This window comes from Rattus norvegicus, chromosome 3, assembly GCF_021556685.1.
Source record: "Rattus norvegicus strain SHRSP/BbbUtx chromosome 3, alternate assembly SHRSP_T2T, whole genome shotgun sequence".
NCBI classification, from domain to species: Eukaryota; Metazoa; Chordata; class Mammalia; order Rodentia; family Muridae; genus Rattus; species Rattus norvegicus.
This window is the reverse complement of record NC_141536.1, coordinates 152,517,530-152,536,878: the sequence shown is the minus strand read 5'-3', so window position 1 is coordinate 152,536,878 and position 19,349 is coordinate 152,517,530. Positions and strand designations below refer to the sequence as shown.

The following is a 19,349-nucleotide window of genomic DNA, read 5'->3' as shown; positions in this document are numbered from 1 at the left end:
TCTTGTTAGAGCCAAGGGGAAATGCCCCAAGTACTCTGTAAGCTAGAGCGTAGTAAAGAAACCACAGAAATATCTGCTCCACGACTGGTGAGGTTTTATTGTAGATGAGAGAGAACAAACAGCATCTGGAAGACTCCTGAGCAGAGAGGAAGAAACAGGCTGGCCAAAGCCAGGGATTTATCTTCTGGGCAGAGAAAATAGCGAAGAGAGAATAGCAGGTCGGGACCTTGCTATACCATAACTGCTGCGGAGGGGAGTGAACTAGTTATACTCTAGAACCGCCTGAGAGTATGGTAGAGGAGGTAAGGAAGGCTAGGATGCTCATGTTACTAGGGACCCAATGAGCCTGCAGGTTAGCTTGGGCTTTGATATGTAATCACAGCTATGTCTCAATAGACAGCCATGAGGAAGTCGAGGAAGATAATGGAATGGCACCTATTGGGAGACAGAAACCAACAGTTTCTAGAAGAATACTCGATCTATCCACCAGCAATCCTTTTGTTTACCCTCTCAATATTCAGCACATGCCTGCCCTTTTTTTGGGAAGGAAATGGGGGTGGGGTGGTGGTTTCCCTTTGGACCTGGCACACCCCAAAAACGGGCAGACCCACTTTAGTCCAAAAATGACCTTCAAGACTCAGCTCCAAGCTGAACTATAGGATTGTTGGCAGATAAAAATAAAACTCACAGATTCCTGTAGCTCCTTCCATACAGCCACACAGTTCTGTTTTGTTGTTTTTAGGGGACAGGGGGTATATTTTTAGTATGGGGTTTGTAGGAATTTGTTTGAGGCAGCATCTGTATATATACCTGACTGGCCTGGAACATGTATGTAGACCAGATTGACCTCGAATTCAGAAACCAACCTGCCTCTACCTCCTAAGTGCTGAGATTAAAGGCATACTCCACCAGAGCCAGCTTCAGTGGAAGATCTTGACTCATCTGTATTTACCCACTAAATAAGTTTTATGGTCCACAAGATGCCAGGTGCTTTCCAGCTCTCTGGAATCCTGTTCCCTTCATCTCAGGTTTCAGCTCAATTCTAACCCTCGGAGACTTTCCGCGGCCTGCTCATGCTTAACAGCCTCCTCCTGGTTACTTCCTATTGTTTGGTTTCCCTGGAGCTCCAGGTTCTCCCAGTATCTCTCAGTTCCTACCTGCCATACCCTGCCCCCACCCCCTGAACTTTCCAGCCCAGGGGCTGGGCTGCCCTTTCCCCAGAGGCCCTTCCCTATATAATCCAGACATTTTGGTCTGTCTCTCATTCTTTTCTCTTGGTGTATAAGCTCCTCTTTCTTTCTCTTTCCCCTCCCTCCCACCATGGCGACTTCCCTGGCCGCCTTCTTTGGGACCAGTGAATTGCCCGAGAGCAGTTTCCCAATAAACCTGTCTTTAATATAATCTAATCTGGTTTAAATTGGCTCATTTCCCCGGCAACGGAGAAATAACCTATCACCTATAACATCATTGTGTTTTCTTGGTTTTGTTTGAAAACAGGAGCTCATTTAACCTGGCCCTGGCCTCCCAAGTAGTAGAATTGCAGACTTGAACTTTGGATTTTGTTGCTTCTATTTCTTTTTTTACGTGCATTGTATTCTTTTGCGTGTATGATAAATTTTCACCACGTTCACTCTATACCATACAGTTCTCGAGAGTGCCTCAGCCTTCCATAGGTTTGCATCGCCCTGCTTTTCCATCTCTATAGTATTAAGATCTTGACGAAAAGTGCGCCTTCTTCTAGTCGTGGACTAATTGCTCCTCAGGCCCAACGAACTGTGAGCTCCACGAGGAAAGATTATCCACCTCCCACAGTGATTCAGCCACTGTCGCCTCAGCACCACAGCGCCACCCTCTTTAAGCTTGTTGACTACCGGTTCCAGACTGAGCACATGCTAAGGGCCTAGTTTCTCAAAGTCCCCGCCCCCGACCCTCTTAGCCCCGCCCCTGGGCAACGACAAGCGGCCGGACCTACCTAAGGGCTTGAGCCCAGGCTTCCGCCCGCCCCTGGCCACATAGCCCCGCCCACTTGGCCCGCCCCCTCAAGGCCGGCTGCAGTGGGCCTTAAAGGCACGCAGCCGTAGCTTCCGGGTGGAAGCTGTTGCGCACCCCAGAGCTTGGAAACGCGTTAGTCCCTGTTTACCAGCCCGCCCGGCATGGCCCCCAAAGTCTCGGACTCTGTGGAACAGCTCCGCGCTGCCGGCAACCAGAACTTCCGCAATGGCCAGTACGGCGAGGCCTCCGCGCTGTACGAGCGCGCACTGCGGCTGCTGCAGGCGCGAGGTAGGAACCCGCCCCACGTTTCCCCCCGGGCCTGCGTCCTCTATCCGCATCCCCGCACCGGGCCTCACGTTGGCCCAGCCTTCCTGGTTCTTTTCTTCCCCGCATCCAACCGCCGCACCAGGCCCTCCCAGGGCTTGATCCCGCGCTTCCTTCCATCCCTGGCCGCGTAGGCACGACCCCGTCTATCACCACCTCCGTGAGGCCAGTCGGCTGCGGGCCTTAAGGGCACGCATCCGCTGCTTCCACCCGGAAGCTGTTGCGCACTGCTCAGCGGGGAACGCAGGTGGTCCCTGTTTGCCGGCCTCCCGGGATGGCCCCCAAACTCTCAGACTCTGTGGAAGAGCTCCGCGCTGCCGGCAACCAGAGTTTCCGCAACGGCCAGTACGCCGAGGCTTCGGCGCTGTACGAGCGCGCGCTGCGACTGCTGCAGGCGCGAGGTAGGAACCCTCCCCTCGTTTCCCCTCAGGGCCTGCAGGAGTCCTGCACCGGCTCGGCGCCCTGGACCTGGTGTTGATCCAGCCCTCTGGGTCTTTCTTTTCCCCGGCCATCTGCCTCACCAGCCACTCTCACCACGCTCCCGCATCTTCCCCACTTTAGCATCCTTCAAGAAACTTCACTTGGTTCTTTCTGCCTGCTTTTTTTGGGCTTGTATACTAAATTACCTGACCCTTGAGGTATAGCGAGCGCATGGTCCTCCCCTCATGTATTCATTTTACAATTCACTTGATGAGCACCTTTTGTATAGTGACTGAAATGTGGCGAGATGGGGTCCTTTCAAGGATAGAACTTCCTGAGGGCAGTTGTCTTATGTTTGTGAGTAAGTAAACGAGACCTCTGAGATTAGAACTATTAAGACAAAGTAATGCGATAGAGCTGGATCCTTTAGAAAGGAAGTCATGGACGACTTCTCAAGAGATATTTGAGATGTTGATGAGAAGCTCGGTGTCTAATGCATCCCAAGTGCATCAGATAGACTAAGCAGCATAAGCTATTAATGAGAATATTTAAGACATGAAGTAGACAAAACCTTATTGTGTTGGTGCTTTAAACCCTCCAAAGAGTCAGGATCTTATCCCCCTAATCGGAAGAGTTTTAAACAAAGGGAGAGCATATTATCAATGCTCCTAGCCTTTGTCCCGAAGTTCTGACTTGAGGACAGCCTTGAGTATCGTTTTCTTTTTTTTTTTTTTAAATATTTATTTATTTATTTTATGTATAAGTACACTATAACTGTCTTCAGACACACCAGAAGAGGTCATCAGATCTCATTACAGATGGTTGTGAGCCACCATGTGGTTGCTGGGATTTGAACTCAGGACCTCGGGAAGAGCAGTCAGTGCTCTTAACCACTGAGCCATCTCTCCAGCCCTTTTTGGTTCTTTTTTTGGGGGCTGGGGACCGAACCCAGGGCCTTGCGCTTCCTAGGTAAGCGCTCTACCACTGAGCTAAATCCCCAGCCCCGAGTATCGTTTTCTATAAGTCCTCATTCTCATTTTCCTGACCAGCATTCGTTGTGTGTTTATCTGGGTGCTTGATGTTATCTTTGTTTATCCTCACTATGACGAGTCAACTAGACACCTGTAGATGAGGAGTCCCAAAGAACTAATGGCCTTTCTAGGATTACACAATGAAGATGTTAGATCCAGAATTTGAATGTACATTTGTCGGATTTCTGAATCCATTTTCATTTGTAATCATGGGGTGGGGGTAGTGTGTGTGAAGTGGCATCCCCCTGTGGCTGGAGTTACAGGTGTTATGCGCTGCCTCATATGGCTACTGGGAGCTAAATTCTGGTCTTCTGCAAGATCAATAGATGCTTTAACCCCTCAGCCATCCCTCCAGCCCGAGTCCAATTTTTAATCATTCACTAGAGTAATTCATAAATCCTCCTTTTTAGAGTTTTTATGGGTTGAAGCCATGTATGCATGGGTACACACCCCGTTGTTCTCTCTGGAAATCTTAGGGCTCTTCTCCCTATGTTAGCCCCACTACTTGAAGTTGGTGAGAACACTGTGGTGGCTGTTACCTTCTCAGCCCCCCTCCCTGAGTAAAAGCCCAGAAAAGCTGTGCTTCAGTGTGGGTGTGTTCCGAGACCACTGGAATGGTTGCCCTGTTGTTTAAATTTACCAGATTTTATTTCTGTCCCTACTACTGATTTTCTGTGTGATTGTGTAGGTAATTCTCTTGACTTCTCAGATCTGTTTTCTTGGCCTTAGGAGGAGCACAGGGAAGCCTTGTAGAAGTCTGAGACTCGAAACCTTCAAATGTAAATGCACCCAAGTACTCAGAAGAGTTGAGTGGATTGTGTAGGACGGTCAACTGGAATGAAGTCCTGATGACCTTTCCATACTTGTGCCTTATGGCAAGGATTGTTCCATTTACCTCTGTAGTTTCTGGCCCAAGAGCAGAATGAATGGCTTATAAATACGTTTATTATTCATCGTTAGTGTTGAGTGAAAGCTATCAAGTGTCGCCATGGTATCATACTTCCTGAAACAAGTGCAGGAGGGTAGGCCGGGTGTTGTTCTTGGGAAACAACTTAGTGGTACCAAACCTTCCGTGTTAGTGAAGTGTGCTGAAATGGGCAGGGCTTGAGAATTTACACAGCAGCTTGAGGATTGTGCTGGCCTCCAGAGAAAAGGAGCACAGGGGTAAAGATGAGGATGAGTGGAGCTATAGCCATTTCAGAAGCAAAATGGAGGCCAGCTTCATTCATGTGGAGTGGCTTCCAGGCCCCATGGGGCTACCTAGTAGAAACCTTGCTCCCTAGTAAAGGAATGAATGAGTGAGGGTGTGCAGGTGCCCATTGTCATCCCGACACTCAGGAGGGTGAAGCAGGAAGGTTGTCGGAAGGTCAAGGCTAGCCTTCTCCACGTGGTAAGGTAGAAACCTGTCTGCTCCTGCCTCAGGACTGCTGAGGTTAAGACATGCCACCCTACCAGCAGTTTTTTGTTTTTTGGTTTTTTTTTTTTTAATAAAAAAGGAGGAGGGGGAAAAAGAAACACGGATGGCGTGAATCCTGTAGCTTCAGTACTTTGGGAGACTGAGGCGGGAAAATTGCTATTTCAAGGCCAACCTGGAAAAGGTAGTGAGACCTCACTCAAAGAAAGGTGTTGGAACAACTGATTTTGATAAAATGGTGGATACTGGATGTCATACAGTGTAATGTCTAAGTCAAATGTTTTAGTATACCAAGGAGTTACTTGGTCCGCCCTTTTTTTTTTTTTTAATATTCTGTGTTTTTTACTGTTTTGTGACCCATGATAGTGAGAAAAATATAGTTGAAAATATCTTTAAAATGAAAATCGGGGGTTAAAAGAAAGTACAAAATTAGAGAGAATTGGTGGAGGAGGAGGAGTTAGTACAATTAGAATACAGTTAATGAAATTCTCAAAAAAGTGAAAATCAGGGTCTACTCTGCAGATAAAGGCACTTGCTGAGTTCCTAGGCCCCTCATGGTGGAAGGAGAGAACTGACTCCCTCAAGTTGTCTTCTTACCTCCATTTGCATCCCTTCTTTATGTGTAAGCTTGTGCACACATGCACACACACACACACACACAGAGTAAATTTTAAGAGATGAAAATTGTTAGTCACCATGAGACGGGTAAGAACATTGACTTTAGAGAAATGACTAATGAATAACTCTTTCCTTGATTGAGGTGTCCATAGTCCTGGCAGACCTGGCTTGGTTCTACTTCTCTCCTAAAGGCTTTTCTGACAACTAACTGCTCTCTCGCTTGCATTTCCCTCTGATTCTGTGTTACCCCCTCGTTCAGGTATTTATTATTGTCCTTTTCCTTTTTCTTCCCCCTTTGAGTCGCCATGCTTGCTGTAGTAAGTTAGCCTTACATCTGAGTAATTAGAACATGGTTTTCTCTCCCGTGGAAGCCAGCTGCTTTACGTTTATCTTCTTATCTGGTACCAAGTTCAGTGCTAAAATGAGTGAGTGAGGATGGATGCTTGGTTGCCTGTGAATGGCACAAATCTAGACTTCCCCACTGTCGTGATAAGAATGGTAAATGTGTTATCCCACATGATGTATTCTCTTGGTTAGGCTACAAGACCGCTGCCTCTTCCAGAAGGCTAGAAAGCTCCAAGTATGAGGTGCGTCCCTGTGCCCTCTGACCTCTGTTTCCCAACTCATGCTCTTGCTCTTCTTGCCTCCACCTGGGCAGGTTCTGCAGACCCAGAAGAAGAGAGTGTTCTGTACTCCAACCGTGCAGCGTGCTACTTGAAGGATGGGAATTGCACAGACTGCATCAAAGATTGCACTTCGTAAGTGGCCCAGGGAGCCTCTGGAATATCTGAGGGTTATCGAAGAGTAAGCCAGACTTCTCCTTAGGAGAATCCCACCTTTCTTTTTTCAGATAGTAGAATGGTATCATCAGGCCTCTTAGACTGACAGGCTCTACTGGGTCCTTGTCTTTGGAATTTGGGCTCTGAGAATGATGTCTGATGGGAAGTTAGAAGTAGACTGTAACACCTCTGTGACTCTTGGCACATGAGGTGAGACACAGTCAGAGTAACTGACTTGCCCGGGTGTTTTCCTGGGATGATGGTGTGAGAAGTAAGAATAGAGGAAAGAAAAAAGGGGATAATACATGTTAACAGGTTGTCTACATAAGCAAAGAGATGGTGAGGCACACCTTTAATCCCAGGGTTCAGTAGGCAGAGGCAGGCAGATCCTTGTCAGATCAAGACTGACCTGTTCTGTGTAGTGAGTTCCAGACCAGCCAGGGCTACATAGTGAGACCCAGCCTCAGAAAAAGAGGGTACAGGGCAAAGAGAAAGGAAGAAAATGACAGTCTGTCAGTAATCAGCTGAGTGGTTTTTCCTGTCTCGTTCTTCCTGGCTCTAGCTTTGTTCATCATGCTAAACTAGCATACATCTGCTGACTGGGTCCTTTTGGCTAACCTTCAATCTGATGCTGTCTTACATGCATGGGAGGAATAGGGAGAGAGGCATGCTCATGGAGCCTGTGCCACTTTCTTTTCTCTTTCACAGAGTATTCACTCTGGTGCTAAGTTTACCCTTCTTCCCGGGGCAGAACTGAGGTGACAGAGACTGGGATTATAAAATGTCTGCCTGGGGTCCCGTAACTAGTGGTAGTGTGGATAGAATGCAGACTCCACCCTAGGCTTGTTTCTTACTTCTGCTGGACCAGTGTGGAAACATGGACACATGAAAACTGTGAGGTCCCTGTTCTTCCTTTGGGCAGGGGCAGAGGGTCACCTTTCCTTAGTGCTTCTCTGCCTTCTCTCCTTTCCCAGCTCAGTCTTAAGTTGAGAAGTCCCTACCTATTCTAGAGATGGCATCTTTCTACCAGAGAGTAATTCAGACATGCTGGCATCTCCAGATGGCTGCCTGGATCACTGTACTAACGTTAGGGAAGCCTGTTGGCCTACAGACAGATGACATTTTTTAACCTCCTGTTCTAGAGCACTGGCCTTGGTTCCCTTCAGCATCAAGCCCTTGCTGCGAAGAGCATCTGCATATGAAGCTCTGGAGAAGTACTCCCTGGCCTATGTCGACTATAAGACTGTGCTGCAGATCGACAACAGTGTGGCATCAGCCCTGGAAGGCATCAACAGGTAAACCTAGTGTGCTGAGGAATTTCCCCAGGGAACCAGTTCTGACAACTGTGTGTGAGCCTGTGTACATGTAGAAGCATGGGTTGATGTTGGCCATCTTCCTTTCTCACACATAACCTCAGTTTTTGACAGTCTCTCATTGAACACAAAGCACATCATTTTGGCTAAACTAAGTGGTCAGCAACCTCCAGAGAGCTTCCTATCTGCCTCTCTAGGGTTATTATACACCACTGTCAGGTGTAATCGTGCTCAGCTTTGTATCCAAGTGTTTGATACTCAGACTCAGGTCCTGATGCCTACATGGCAAGCATCTCTTTATCTCCATTGACTTAGGAAAGATTTGCTGGTTTATCTCTTCGTAGACAGGGCCTTGCTATGTATCTCTAGCTGTCCTGGAATTCACTCTGTAGACAAGGCTGGCCACAGAGACGTAGAAAACTTTTCTTTTTCCAACGTATCATTTTTATTGATTCTCTCAAGTTTTTACAACATGCACCCCTGACCACACTTACTTCCCAGTCCCTCCGTGTATGTTCCCTACTCCTGTGACTACCACCCCCCCCCAAAAAAAAAGTAAAAGAATTTAAAAGTAGAAAAAAGAAAATCCAGGGCTGGAGAGATGGCTCAGCAGTTAAGAGCACCGACTGCTCTTCCAGAGGTCCTGAGTTCAATTCCCAGCAACCACATGGTGGCTCACAACCATCTGTAAAGAGATCTGATGCCCATTTCTGTTGTGTCTGAAGACAGCTACAGTATGCTTATATATAATAAATAAATCTCTAAAAAAAAAAAAAAAAAGAAAGAAAGAAAGAAAGAAAAGAAAATCCAATTTGTGTTACCTATGTACTCACTGGAGTGTGGTCAGACTCTCAGTGGCCTGTCCCTGAGAGAACTGTTCTTCCCCTCCCACATCCCTGCCAAAGAGCTACACTTGAGCAGCCTTATCACACTTTTTAAGAGTTCTTTTTGGGGAGTTGGGCAGGGGTTGTCACAGAAGCCTTTTGTGTCCCTCCTCAACTGCAGTCCTTGATATCACAGCAAAAGAAGCTTCCTTGCCCTTTACAGTCAGTGGGAACACAGATCATGAACCAACTTGGAAAATTCGTTTTAGAAGCTTTTATTTTATGTATGTGGGTACACTGTAGCTGTCTTCAGACACTCCAGAAGAGGACATCAGATCCCGTTACAGATGGTTGTGGACCACCATGTGGTTGCTGGGATTGAACTCAGGACCTCTGGAAGAGCAGTCAGAGCTCTTAACCACTGAAAAACTCATGAATATGTTCAGCAAAGTATATAAGGAGATTCCCTGTCTTTAGCAAATTATGCAGTATGTTATTAGAGCTGAAGAGCTAACTCAGCAGTTATGAACACTTAGCACTTTTGCCAGGGACCTCAGTTCAGAATTCCCAGCATCTACATTGGGCAGCTCATAGCCACCTTTAACTGTAGCCCTAAAGTGACCTCCTCATACATTTATAGGCACTCAAGTGTGAAAACATCTTTCTGGTCTCTTGACTGGCTTTTCTCGTAGGTACCCTTGTTTGTGTAATCATGATCCCCTTCATGTGGGCGGCTACGAAGCCTCACCAAGCTAGCAGCATAACACGGTCTATGTTTGCTTTCTTGCTTTACTTCTGACGTCCATTTTCTCTGGGAGGTTTGTTGTCATTCACTAAAGGCTACCAGTTGTGTGCCAGCCTTTATACAAGAACCTGGGCTGCTGAGTGAGTGGAGCTCTTGCCCTTGCACGGCTCTTAGCCTCTGAGGGAGTAGCAGTCAGTGTCAGACAGGCTCAGTGTGGCAGTGCAGTGTTCAGTATTACATGAGAGCGGCTGGCACAGGTTCTTCCGGGACAGAAGAAAGGCACTCACCTGGCTGGGAAGAAGGGGCCATAAAGTGCTTTCATAGTGAAGTCACAAAATGAAGCTGAGAAAAGCAGTTCAGTGAGGTCAGAAGCAGATGGCAGTTCAAAATGCAGTTATGTCCTTAGGAAGGGACACAGGAGTGTATGTAGCTGTGGTGAGTAGTAAAGGTGTCCAAGAGCGTTTAATAAGTGAGCAGAGGTGAAGGAATTTCAGTCTGAAGTCACTTGGGAGAAATGATAAGGTGGGAAGGAAAGAGGCTGCCCAGGCGAGGTCCCTGAGTCTGGCTCTGTGACAGGAGAGAGGTGAGGCTGACAGCACAGCCTAAAGGACATGATAAAGCAGCTGTCTACATGGCATGCGCACTCAGGAAGCAGGAGGGGTCAGTGCCATTGCTCAGCTGCCTTCTACATTGTATGCAGACCAGTACCCACGCTCGGAATGAAGGGGTCTTCCCACCTCAGTTAACCTAGCAAGATAATCCCTCCCAGGCTTACCCAGACTACTGCTTGCTTGTTTGTTTGTTTGTTTGTTTGTTTGTTTGTTTGTTTGTTTGTTTTGGTAGTTCTGGATCTCATCAAGTTGATGGTTGAGGGGTTTGTTTTGGGTTTGTTTTTGCTTTTGTTATGAGTATTCTGCCTGCCTGTGTGCATATGTGCTATGCGCATTCCTGGTGCCCTCAGGTCAAAGGAGCATGTGGGATGCCCTGGAACTCGAATTAGAGATGCTTGAGAGGCACCATGTACATATGTGCATGTGAGAGGAACCACAGCCAAGTCCTCTGCAAGAATAGCAGGTGTTCTTAGACGCCGAGCTCTCTCCAAGACCCAGTAATTAGGATCCATCATCAAACACGCAGGCAGGTAGCATTTTGGGGGTGGGTAATAAGGAAGAATGCTTTGGAAAAATGTTAGGGAATTGGATTGGAATAGCTGGGCCAGGCAGGCAAACCTCTCCAAAGCCTGTGAACGTGTTGTAGTTGCAGTCTGTGTGGTTTTTATTGTTGTAACATGGGAACGTGGCTGTAGACGCTTCATTCACTCACGTAGTGCATGCTTGCTGGGCCACACCACATGAAGAACTAGGTGCTGGAACTCCATTGACAGCATGGACACAGGGGCTCAGCACTGTTTTAGGCTGAGAAGTGAATAAGGAGGAGCTAGCAAGATCTACTGGGAGGAGTGGAAAACGGAAGACATGGAGTAACAGAGGAAGGGAGTGTACATAGGGTCAGCAGTGCAGGGAATCAAACCTAGCGCATTGCACATGCTAGGCAAACACCGTCATTGAGCCACACAGCCACCCCAAGGTCAGGAGTGGATGTGACACAAAATAAAAATGCAGAGGAAGGAGACTACCAGAGTTCACAGGCCACATTAGCCCACAAGTGGGACCTGCTAAGGTTTTAAGATTGCTGAATGGGCTAAGATTGACTTAAAATGAACAGTGAGCAAATGACAAGCGTTTGCATGCTTGACCTGGTTTTATTGAGAAAAATGTATTTTTTTTTTTTAAAGATTTATTCATTTATTATATATAAGTACACTGTAGTTGTCTTCAGATACACCAGAAGAGGGCACCGGATCTCTTTACAGATGGTTGTGAGCCACCATGTGGTTGCTGGGAATTGAACTCATGACCTCTGGAAGAGCAGTCGGGTGCTCTTAACCGCTGAGCCATCTCTCCAGCCCTGAGAAAATGTATTCTTGAAAGTGGAAATTCTTCTTGAAGGTGCAAAGTTCATTTTTAACCAGTAACAGAGCACCTTAAAATTCACATGTAGCAGCCACGCTAAGGGAGATTTCCCCATGGCGTTGGGCCTGAGAAAGAGTTGGTAAACAGCAGACTCCCGTGCCTCTATTAGAGCTTGTGGGAAATACAAGTGGTAGGGTCCGGGGATGTTCTGACCTTGTAAAGGAATCTCCACTCCTTGGGAGTGAAAGAGGAGCAGCGTGACCTGGCCACACACCTGTAAGTCATCCTTGCCTTCCAGAATAACCAGAGCTCTCATGGACTCCCTTGGACCTGAGTGGCGCCTCAAGCTGCCCCCTATCCCTGTGGTGCCTGTGTCAGCCCAGAAGAGATGGAGTTCCTTGCCTTCGGAGAACCACAAAGAGACAGCTAAAAGCAAATCCAAAGAAACCACAGCTACGAAGAACAGAGGTGAGCCTGCCTGGTCTAAGTTTAGAGCAGACTTCCAGAAACTGACCTCATTCCTCATTTGTCTCCCAATGGGGATAAACGGAGTGAAAACCATTAAAAGGTCTCAGCGTCTTAGACGTTGTCTCCATGACTGACTGACTGTGCAGTGACATCATCAGTGTAAGGCATCCGTTCTCACGGGGTGTAAATCTCCCAACCTGGCACACAGGTACAAGTCTAGCTCTTGTTGCTTACAGTGCTTTTGAGTGCAAAACCAGAAACTTCCAATATGGTAAAATATAAAGGAAATGTATTGGCTCACAATTACATGTGTTGTGCCAGAAACCCCATCCACCCCTCCACTCATTAGTTGAATTAAAGTGTCTCCCCCAGCCCTATATCTTAGTTTGTATTTTCCCAGTGTCGTGTTGTAATTGGTCACAGACTCCTATGACCATAAAATGACATTCGTAACTGTCAGCCCCCCTCTCCCTGGAACCATCCACCCATCCCCATAACTAGAAAGACATACTTGGATAGAGACCGCATGTCCTGGGTGACTGGAGAAGGGTGAGTAAGAGCAGAGCAGAGCCAGGCAAGCACAGCAGGAGACCATGTGCTGGGAAACTCACTGATGTTCCAGGAGAACTGACCTGGGGAGCAAGCATCAGTCAGGACAGGGAAGTGCAGAAGGGGCCATGGGTAGAGCTTTCATCTATCTGAGTGAGACTTAGATAGTGAAAGGGGGCACTCATCACTCATTTTGGCAGGGAAATACCTATGTAGCCTGGTCGTCCTTCTTCCTTAGAAGGAGATTGCAGCATGCTAATAAACCAGATGGCTCAAGGTGCCTGGCTTCTTTTGTTCTTTGAAGTGACTGAGCCATGTGTTAACAGCTCTGCGCTCACCAGTGGAGCACAGAGGACAGGACTGGACCCTGAGGGACTTCCTGGTCTAATGAGCAACTGGATCATGGAGACAGTGATTTAGAAAATATGGAGGAAAAGCAAGTGCTGTGGAATTGTTGATGTTTGGGAAGTTTAAACACTGGGTGGGTGACAACAGTAACGCCTTGCCTGGCCCTTAAAGGGAGGGAACATGGAGGCAGAGACAGTAGGAAGGAGCTGGAGAGGGAGCTGCATGGTAGATGGGACTACAGAGAGGGACGCTGCAGAGCCACGTGGAGCTGAGTGCATACATCACCTCGGGGCTGCCCCAGGACTCACGCTCCTGTGCGTAGGACTGTTCACTGCAAAGCGTTGTATAATAACAAAACAAAACTAGAAATTACCCAGGTCACCACAAACAGGACAGGGGACAAATCTCTCCTGGAGTCTTGGAAGTGAGTGTATCAACTACAGGTCCATATATGTTCACACAGACAAATCTCAGAAGTAGAGCATTGAGAGGAAAGCAACCAGGCCGTGAAAGACTGTATCAGGGACTTATTTCTTTAAATGAGGTTCCATGGCAAGTGGCTTTTAGATGTTGTATCCATAGCTTAGATTGGATTAGATTAGATTAGGGTAAGCTGTCTTAAGGGAATGAGAAATTCTCATTTCTTCCAGCAGTGGGTGTGCTAGGGAGTTTCCTAAACGGGATGAGTTGGCACGCTGACTTTGTTCCTGCAACCTTACCCTGGTTGTAAACATTGAGTGTTTCACCAGGATAGTTTTTAAGATTAGAAAGTGGTGCTGTGGGACCAAGACAGACAATTGGAGCCACACAGTGAAGGACCTGAAAACACTGTTGGTTGGCAGCTTGGCCCTTGCTCTCTGTTCCTCTCCCCTTAAGGGCTGGAGAAACACTGCATGTTGCAGGTAAAAGGAGAAACGCACAGGGCGAGCACAAAACAGAACAAGCCCTCTGAAGCCCAGAAGCCAAGGCTTCCTGTACTAAGCCTCTCCTCAGGAAGTTTGTAGGCTGCTCTCCACCTGTGTATTTCCTCAGGTCTGACACTAACTTAGCCCTTTGCACTGGGAAGAAAACCAAGGTACAGAAATTAAGCAGGTCATTCCAGCTACCAGTGGCAGTACCATGAGGAAAGCTGGCTTGCTTTTAATCACATATGTAATATGCATGTGTAAGTGTGTTTATAAGCCTCCATCCTCTTCTAATTAAAAACTCTAACTGACTAGAAGCCATTAATTAAGGGACTCAGTAGTCAGGAGAGCTCCACAGCCGCCCGGGCAGTCCCTGACTTGGAAGGGATGATGCTGAGGAGATCTCACTGATCTCGTGCGAGCACCTGACCCACGGTTTTTTCCTCTTCTGAATTTGTGTCTAGTGCCTTCTGCTGGGGATGTGGAGAGAGCCAGAGTTCTGAAGGAAGAAGGCAATGAGCTTGTAAAGAAAGGCAACCATAAGAAAGCTATTGAGAAGTACAGTGAAAGCCTCTTGTTTAGTAGCCTGGAATCTGCCACATACAGCAACAGGTATCTTTTGCGCAGCTGCTGGCCTCGGGGATGTCAGAACATTTGACTCTGAAGGCTGGGATGTAGCTCAGTGGGAGAACACTTGCCTACCATGGGCCCTGGGGGTTGGGGTGTAGCTCAGTGTACCTCCTTGCCTACACAGATTCCTGATTATGGAGGGGCTCGGGTCCTTTTCAGATAGTCGTGTGCATTCCCACCTACCCAAGGACTGCAACAAGTTTTAAAGGGGTAGAGACTGAAAGAGATGCTAATGGCGGTAGTCATCATTGTCTAGAATTCTATCCTAGACATTTAAGCTTGCAGTCCATCCTGTGGCTGCTTTAACTCACCTATTTCTGACAGTTGTGGCCAGTGAGTGGAGTTAAGGTTAGGTACAGGTCTGGCTATCTGGCTGAGTACAGACCTGTGGGCCTGTAGCCAGCTCTGCTGTTGGGAAACCCTGAGAATAAAGGCACAGGAGCCAGGGCACCATCTGTGTTGTGCGGAACCCTCTGCTCTACACTGATGCTCAGAAGTGTAGGTGATAGAGAGCAAATATTACTGGTTCTTAAAGTTGAGAAAGGCAAGGTGCTTTCTAAGCTCTGACCAGCCATTAAAATGGTGCTAACAGAACCAGAATCTGCTCCTGTGTAATTGGGTAGTTTATTGTCAGAAGCTTGCCAGTCCACAAGAGACTGTGTGTCTGTCTAATCCACCACTTGGTACCCACATACACTTAGTAGTCTAGTTAGATCACCTTTAAGCTGGAGAGAGAGCTGAGAAGTAAAGAGCATTTGCCACTCATGTATGGACCCAGCACCATATTAAGCAGTTAACCCTTGTAGCTTCCATTCCTGAAGACCCAGTGCCCCCTTCTGGTCTCTCCAGACACTGCCTGTACACAAGTAGTGCGCTTAAACACACGCGGGCACACATAAACAATACATCTTTTCAAAAACTTGTGATCTGATAGAAGTTCATTGTTCCTTAATAAAAACTTTTAAGATAAAATGTGTTTCAGGCCAGTGAGATGACTTACCACTCAAGTCTGGCAACAACCTGAGCCCACATTTAATAAAGGTGGGAAGGAGTACCTGATACACAGAGCTGCTGTACTTACCTTGGCCTGTGCACCCACAGAACACATCACACACTTAGACAGCGGGGTTTTAATTGAAGGGAACTTAAAAGTAGAGCACGCATCAGATGTAATGAGGTGATTTGGTCCACATTCTGAAAAATCCTCAGGCAGGGTCCAAGGCAACTTCTTCAATGAGCTATGGGAACTGTGTTCACAGGAGGTGATACTAGTGAATTCTGCTCACTTAAGTTTGGTTTTGTTTCTTAAGAGTTAAAAAGAAGGACTGGAGAGGTGGCTTAGCAGTTAAGAGAGCACTGACTGCTCTTCCAGAGGTCCTGAGTTCAACTCCCAGAAACCACATGGTGGCTCACAACCATCTGTAATGGGATCTGATGCCCTCTCTGGTGTGTCTGAAGACAGCGGCAGTGTACTCACGTACATTAAGTAAATCTTTAAAAAAGAGAGAGAGAGATAAAAAGAGAACTTTTAGTTTTAAATTTTAGATAAACCTTGGGCCGTGGTTTTCCGAGCTGATTGGACCAGGGTACCTCCTTTTGTTAGGCTAACTTGTATAGGAAGCCTGTGGCCTCTCCATGTTTGCGACATCAGTCCTTTCCTGTCCCTGAGCTCCTTGACCTTAGTGCTGCTAGACACCCATTAGCCTATATTTCTAAGAAAGTACCTTTTTCTTACCTTGGAAGAATGCTTGTTTGAGCACTGCTCTGTGAGCAGACATATCTGGGCCACAGTTACTCCCCCTCCTGCTCATTTAAACTGCGGTCTCTTGGGTGGGATGGGGTCTGTGAGGAGAGTGCAGTGCTGGGCATCGCACCGAGGGCCTCATGCATGCTAGGCAGGCCCTCCACTGCTGACCTGCACGCCCAGCCTGAGTGAGATGTGTGTCTGTGTTTGTTTTTAAGTCATGATGATTCCAGAGTTTGTCAGAAAAAAAATTAAGACTGCACAGCATTTAGTTTATAATAAAGTGGGGAGAAAAGATGTCGCTCAGTAAATAACATTGTGTTGGTGGGGCAAAAGTTAAGTACCAATTCTTCCTCTCTTCCTTCTAAAGTAAACTCCTAGAAGAGTTCAACTTCAAATGTAAAACCAAACAATTAGAGAACATTTGAGCTGATTGCCACACAGTGTGGAAGGAAACCCTATAGAAGTTATTAAGGATAAGTTGGATAACTTTGGTTCTGTAATGTTAAATGCCTTGTGAAAGAGGCCCAGCGTTTCATGTTTGTGTGAACTAAGGACCGGAGGGAGCTAAAGTACTTTGGCTCCCATCGCCTTCCGTCCTAACAGACATTAAGGCTTGAGACCCAGGAGTGATAAAATTCTAGGGGAAGAGACTCTTGGTAAGTTCTTCAGAGTGCCTGGCACTACAGTTGGAATCCGAGCTGTCAGGATCGCTTGGCCGTCCCTGCAGCGGTCTGGACTGCACACACTGCAAACCGTGAAAATGGATGCAGGGCGGGAGTTGCTAAAGCACACGATGCCGTGTCCATCTAGCCAGTGCTCTCATCCACTCAGCAGTGAGGGACGATGAGTGGGCGGAGCCGAAAGGCGTCCTCTAGTCTGCAGACTTAAATGATGTTAAACCACGGGGTATTTCCCACATTTTATTATAAGGAATTTCAAAGTCTCAAGAACACCCATCTATCCACCATCAGATTCTCCAGTAGTTACATGATGCTGGGGACCCTATCCATGCTTAACATAGACCTCCATCTTATTGGTGATGTGTTCCCAAGTGATTGCTTAAATCTGTACACTCCACCCCTGAGATGTCCGCATGCTTAGTGCTAACTAGTATTTAATACTCGTGCATTTGACTTTTTTCCATCTGTTGAGGGGAAGGTTTTGGGAAACTTGTTTGCTTAAAGAACCTGATACAGGATGGTGAGTGTCAGTGTGGTGCTGGGTCAGGCTCTAGGTTTGTGCAGACTCACTGCCCCTCACTGACGCTACCCCCTTGAGCAAGTCCCTTGACTCCAGAGCCAACTGTGGAAAGCTTCTCATAGCCTTTGCATCTGCAGAAAAGGGTAGGGAATTGAAGAATAGCTCATCAGAGGACTGACTGCTCCAGGGGACCAGTTCCAGTTCTCAGTACTGACGTGATGGTTCAGAGGCTCCAACACCTTCTGTCCTCCACGGGCATCAGCACATGTGGTGGTCACATGCTCACAAGGTGTCAAGAGCAGGGCTAGAACTGAGACCATTGAGGTAGAGAGCAACAGCGCAGAGCGGGTGTTTAGCAGACCAGGTCAGTCCCCAGCTGCCTCCAGCTTTCTTGGGGGGAATCCACAAGTCACTGAGCTTCTGCAATGGTCTTTCTGCATCAGAGCGCTATGTCATCTGGTCCTGAAGCAGTACAAGGAGGCAGAGAAGGACTGCACAGAAGCCCTCAAGCTGGATGGGAAGAATGTAAAGGCCTTTTACAGACGCGCTCAAGCCTACAAGGCACTCAAGGTAAAGACTCCCACCCAGACGCCAGGCACAGCCAGAGGTTTATGTGGGTGCTGGCTCCCGGTTTAGCACATGAAGCAGCACTTCTGTGTTCTTCTCCCAAGCCCTAGGAAAGCTCTGTTCTCCTACGTCAGCAGCTGTCCTCACACGCCCTGGTTCTCTAGGTTCCCTCCCCAACTCTGTTTCTCTCACAGGACTATAAATCCAGCCTTGCGGATATCAGCAGCCTTCTACAGATTGAACCCAGGAATGGCCCTGCACATAAGCTACGGCAGGAGGTTAACCAGAACATGAACTAAAACCATGAGAGAGCAACAGGAACCCTGAACTTGACCTTCCCAGAGAAGCTAGGACCTCCCCTGCATCTGCCCCTGATACCCAGCATGCCGCCAAGGGAGTGCAAAATCAACCCCACTTTGACTCCTTGGAGAGGTAGCAGCCTTCCACTGAGAAGTTTTGCTTGTTCAGATTAAGTCCATTACAGACAAGCACAGGACTCTTTCTCTTTTTTTCTAGAAAGGTCCCCATTAGAGTTTTAAAAAGTGTGAAGCCACAGCCCTGGCCTCATCCGCTTGCTTCTGCCTGGCCCTTGTTAACAAAGTACTTGGCAATTGTCCCAGACCCAGATGTGCCTCAGACTGAGTGCCCTGTGGCTTCCCAGACACCATGCCTCTGCAGTTCACCTGAGCTGGGAGAGTAGTGTTTGTTGACAGGCTAAAGTGCTTGCTCCCTACACCCACGCAGCCTGTTGAGCTGGTTCTCCAAGGCTGCCATCTCCCCAAGGGTACAGCTGCTATCTGCACCCTGTCCTTGGCACAGTGTCCTGTGTTGAGCCCCAGTGCCTTTAGTCCAGGCCCTTTGTGGGAAGGCAGAGCCTAACCCTTGGAGGCTCTGTGCTGTTGCCTTCTGTATGAGCTACCTACGATGTTCAAAGAGCCCATATTCCTCCTGGGATGGGGAGCGAGGCCTCCTTGAGATTAGTGTCCCTCCAGTCTGAGCAGGAACTTAACCCTTTCCCCCAACAGCAGCCCCTCAGGCTTCTTTGTTTTGTTTTGTTAATATGTTGAAGTTAATTGAACTGATTTTATTGAAGTGTGTGTGTTGTGGTTGCATTAAAAGGTTTTCTTCTGTACAGCCTGCTCTTGGTATTTATGCCTTCTCAGACTTGCACCTGACACTTGGTCGTGGTAACAGTTGACTGTGACACATAAGACAGAAAGCAAAGGCACGTAGATCTTACGCATACTTTCTGAGTTTCAGCCCTGTAAAAGAAATGTTAAGTTTTTAGATACTTTATTTCCCGAATAAGATATAAAATGATCTATGAAAGAAACAGCTGGAGCTAGAGAGATGGCTCAACAGTTAAGAGCACTGCCTGCTCTACCAGAGGCCCTGAGTTCAATTCCCAGCAACCACATGGTGGCTCACAACCTCTGTAATGAGATCTGATGCCTTCGTCTGATGTGTCTGAAGACAGCTACAGTGTACTCATATATAATAAA

The 19,349-nt window shown here is 47.4% G+C and overlaps 1 protein-coding gene across 5 annotated transcripts; it reads left to right on the top strand.

Moving 5' to 3' along the window:
• The first annotated feature begins 2,090 nt into the window (after nucleotides 1–2,090).
• Tomm34 (translocase of outer mitochondrial membrane 34) lies at nucleotides 2,091–18,981 on the top strand. 5 transcript variants are annotated; one of them, XM_087652379.1, is made up of 7 exons: nucleotides 2,091–2,717; nucleotides 6,458–6,557; nucleotides 7,721–7,873; nucleotides 11,732–11,901; nucleotides 14,168–14,315; nucleotides 17,724–17,850; nucleotides 18,042–18,979. In XM_087652379.1, exons 1-7 carry the CDS (start codon nucleotides 2,591–2,593, stop codon nucleotides 18,144–18,146), a joined length of 930 nt encoding a protein of 309 aa, XP_087508505.1. In that variant the 5' UTR covers nucleotides 2,091–2,590; the 3' UTR covers nucleotides 18,147–18,979.
• Nucleotides 18,982–19,349: the final 368 nt, after the last annotated feature.

What these genes read in the sequence shown, in the direction of transcription:
- Tomm34 (XM_087652379.1), top strand. Translation starts at nt 2,591, where the DNA reads ATGGCCCCCAAACTCTCAGACTCTGTGGAAGAGCTCCGCGCTGCCGGC. An exon ending in GCCCTGGAAGGCATCAACAG is followed by an intron (nt 7,874 to 11,731) that starts GTAAACCTAGTG and finishes CTTGCCTTCCAG; the next exon opens with AATAACCAGAGCTCTCATGG. An exon ending in CACAGCTACGAAGAACAGAG is followed by an intron (nt 11,902 to 14,167) that starts GTGAGCCTGCCT and finishes ATTTGTGTCTAG; the next exon opens with TGCCTTCTGCTGGGGATGTG.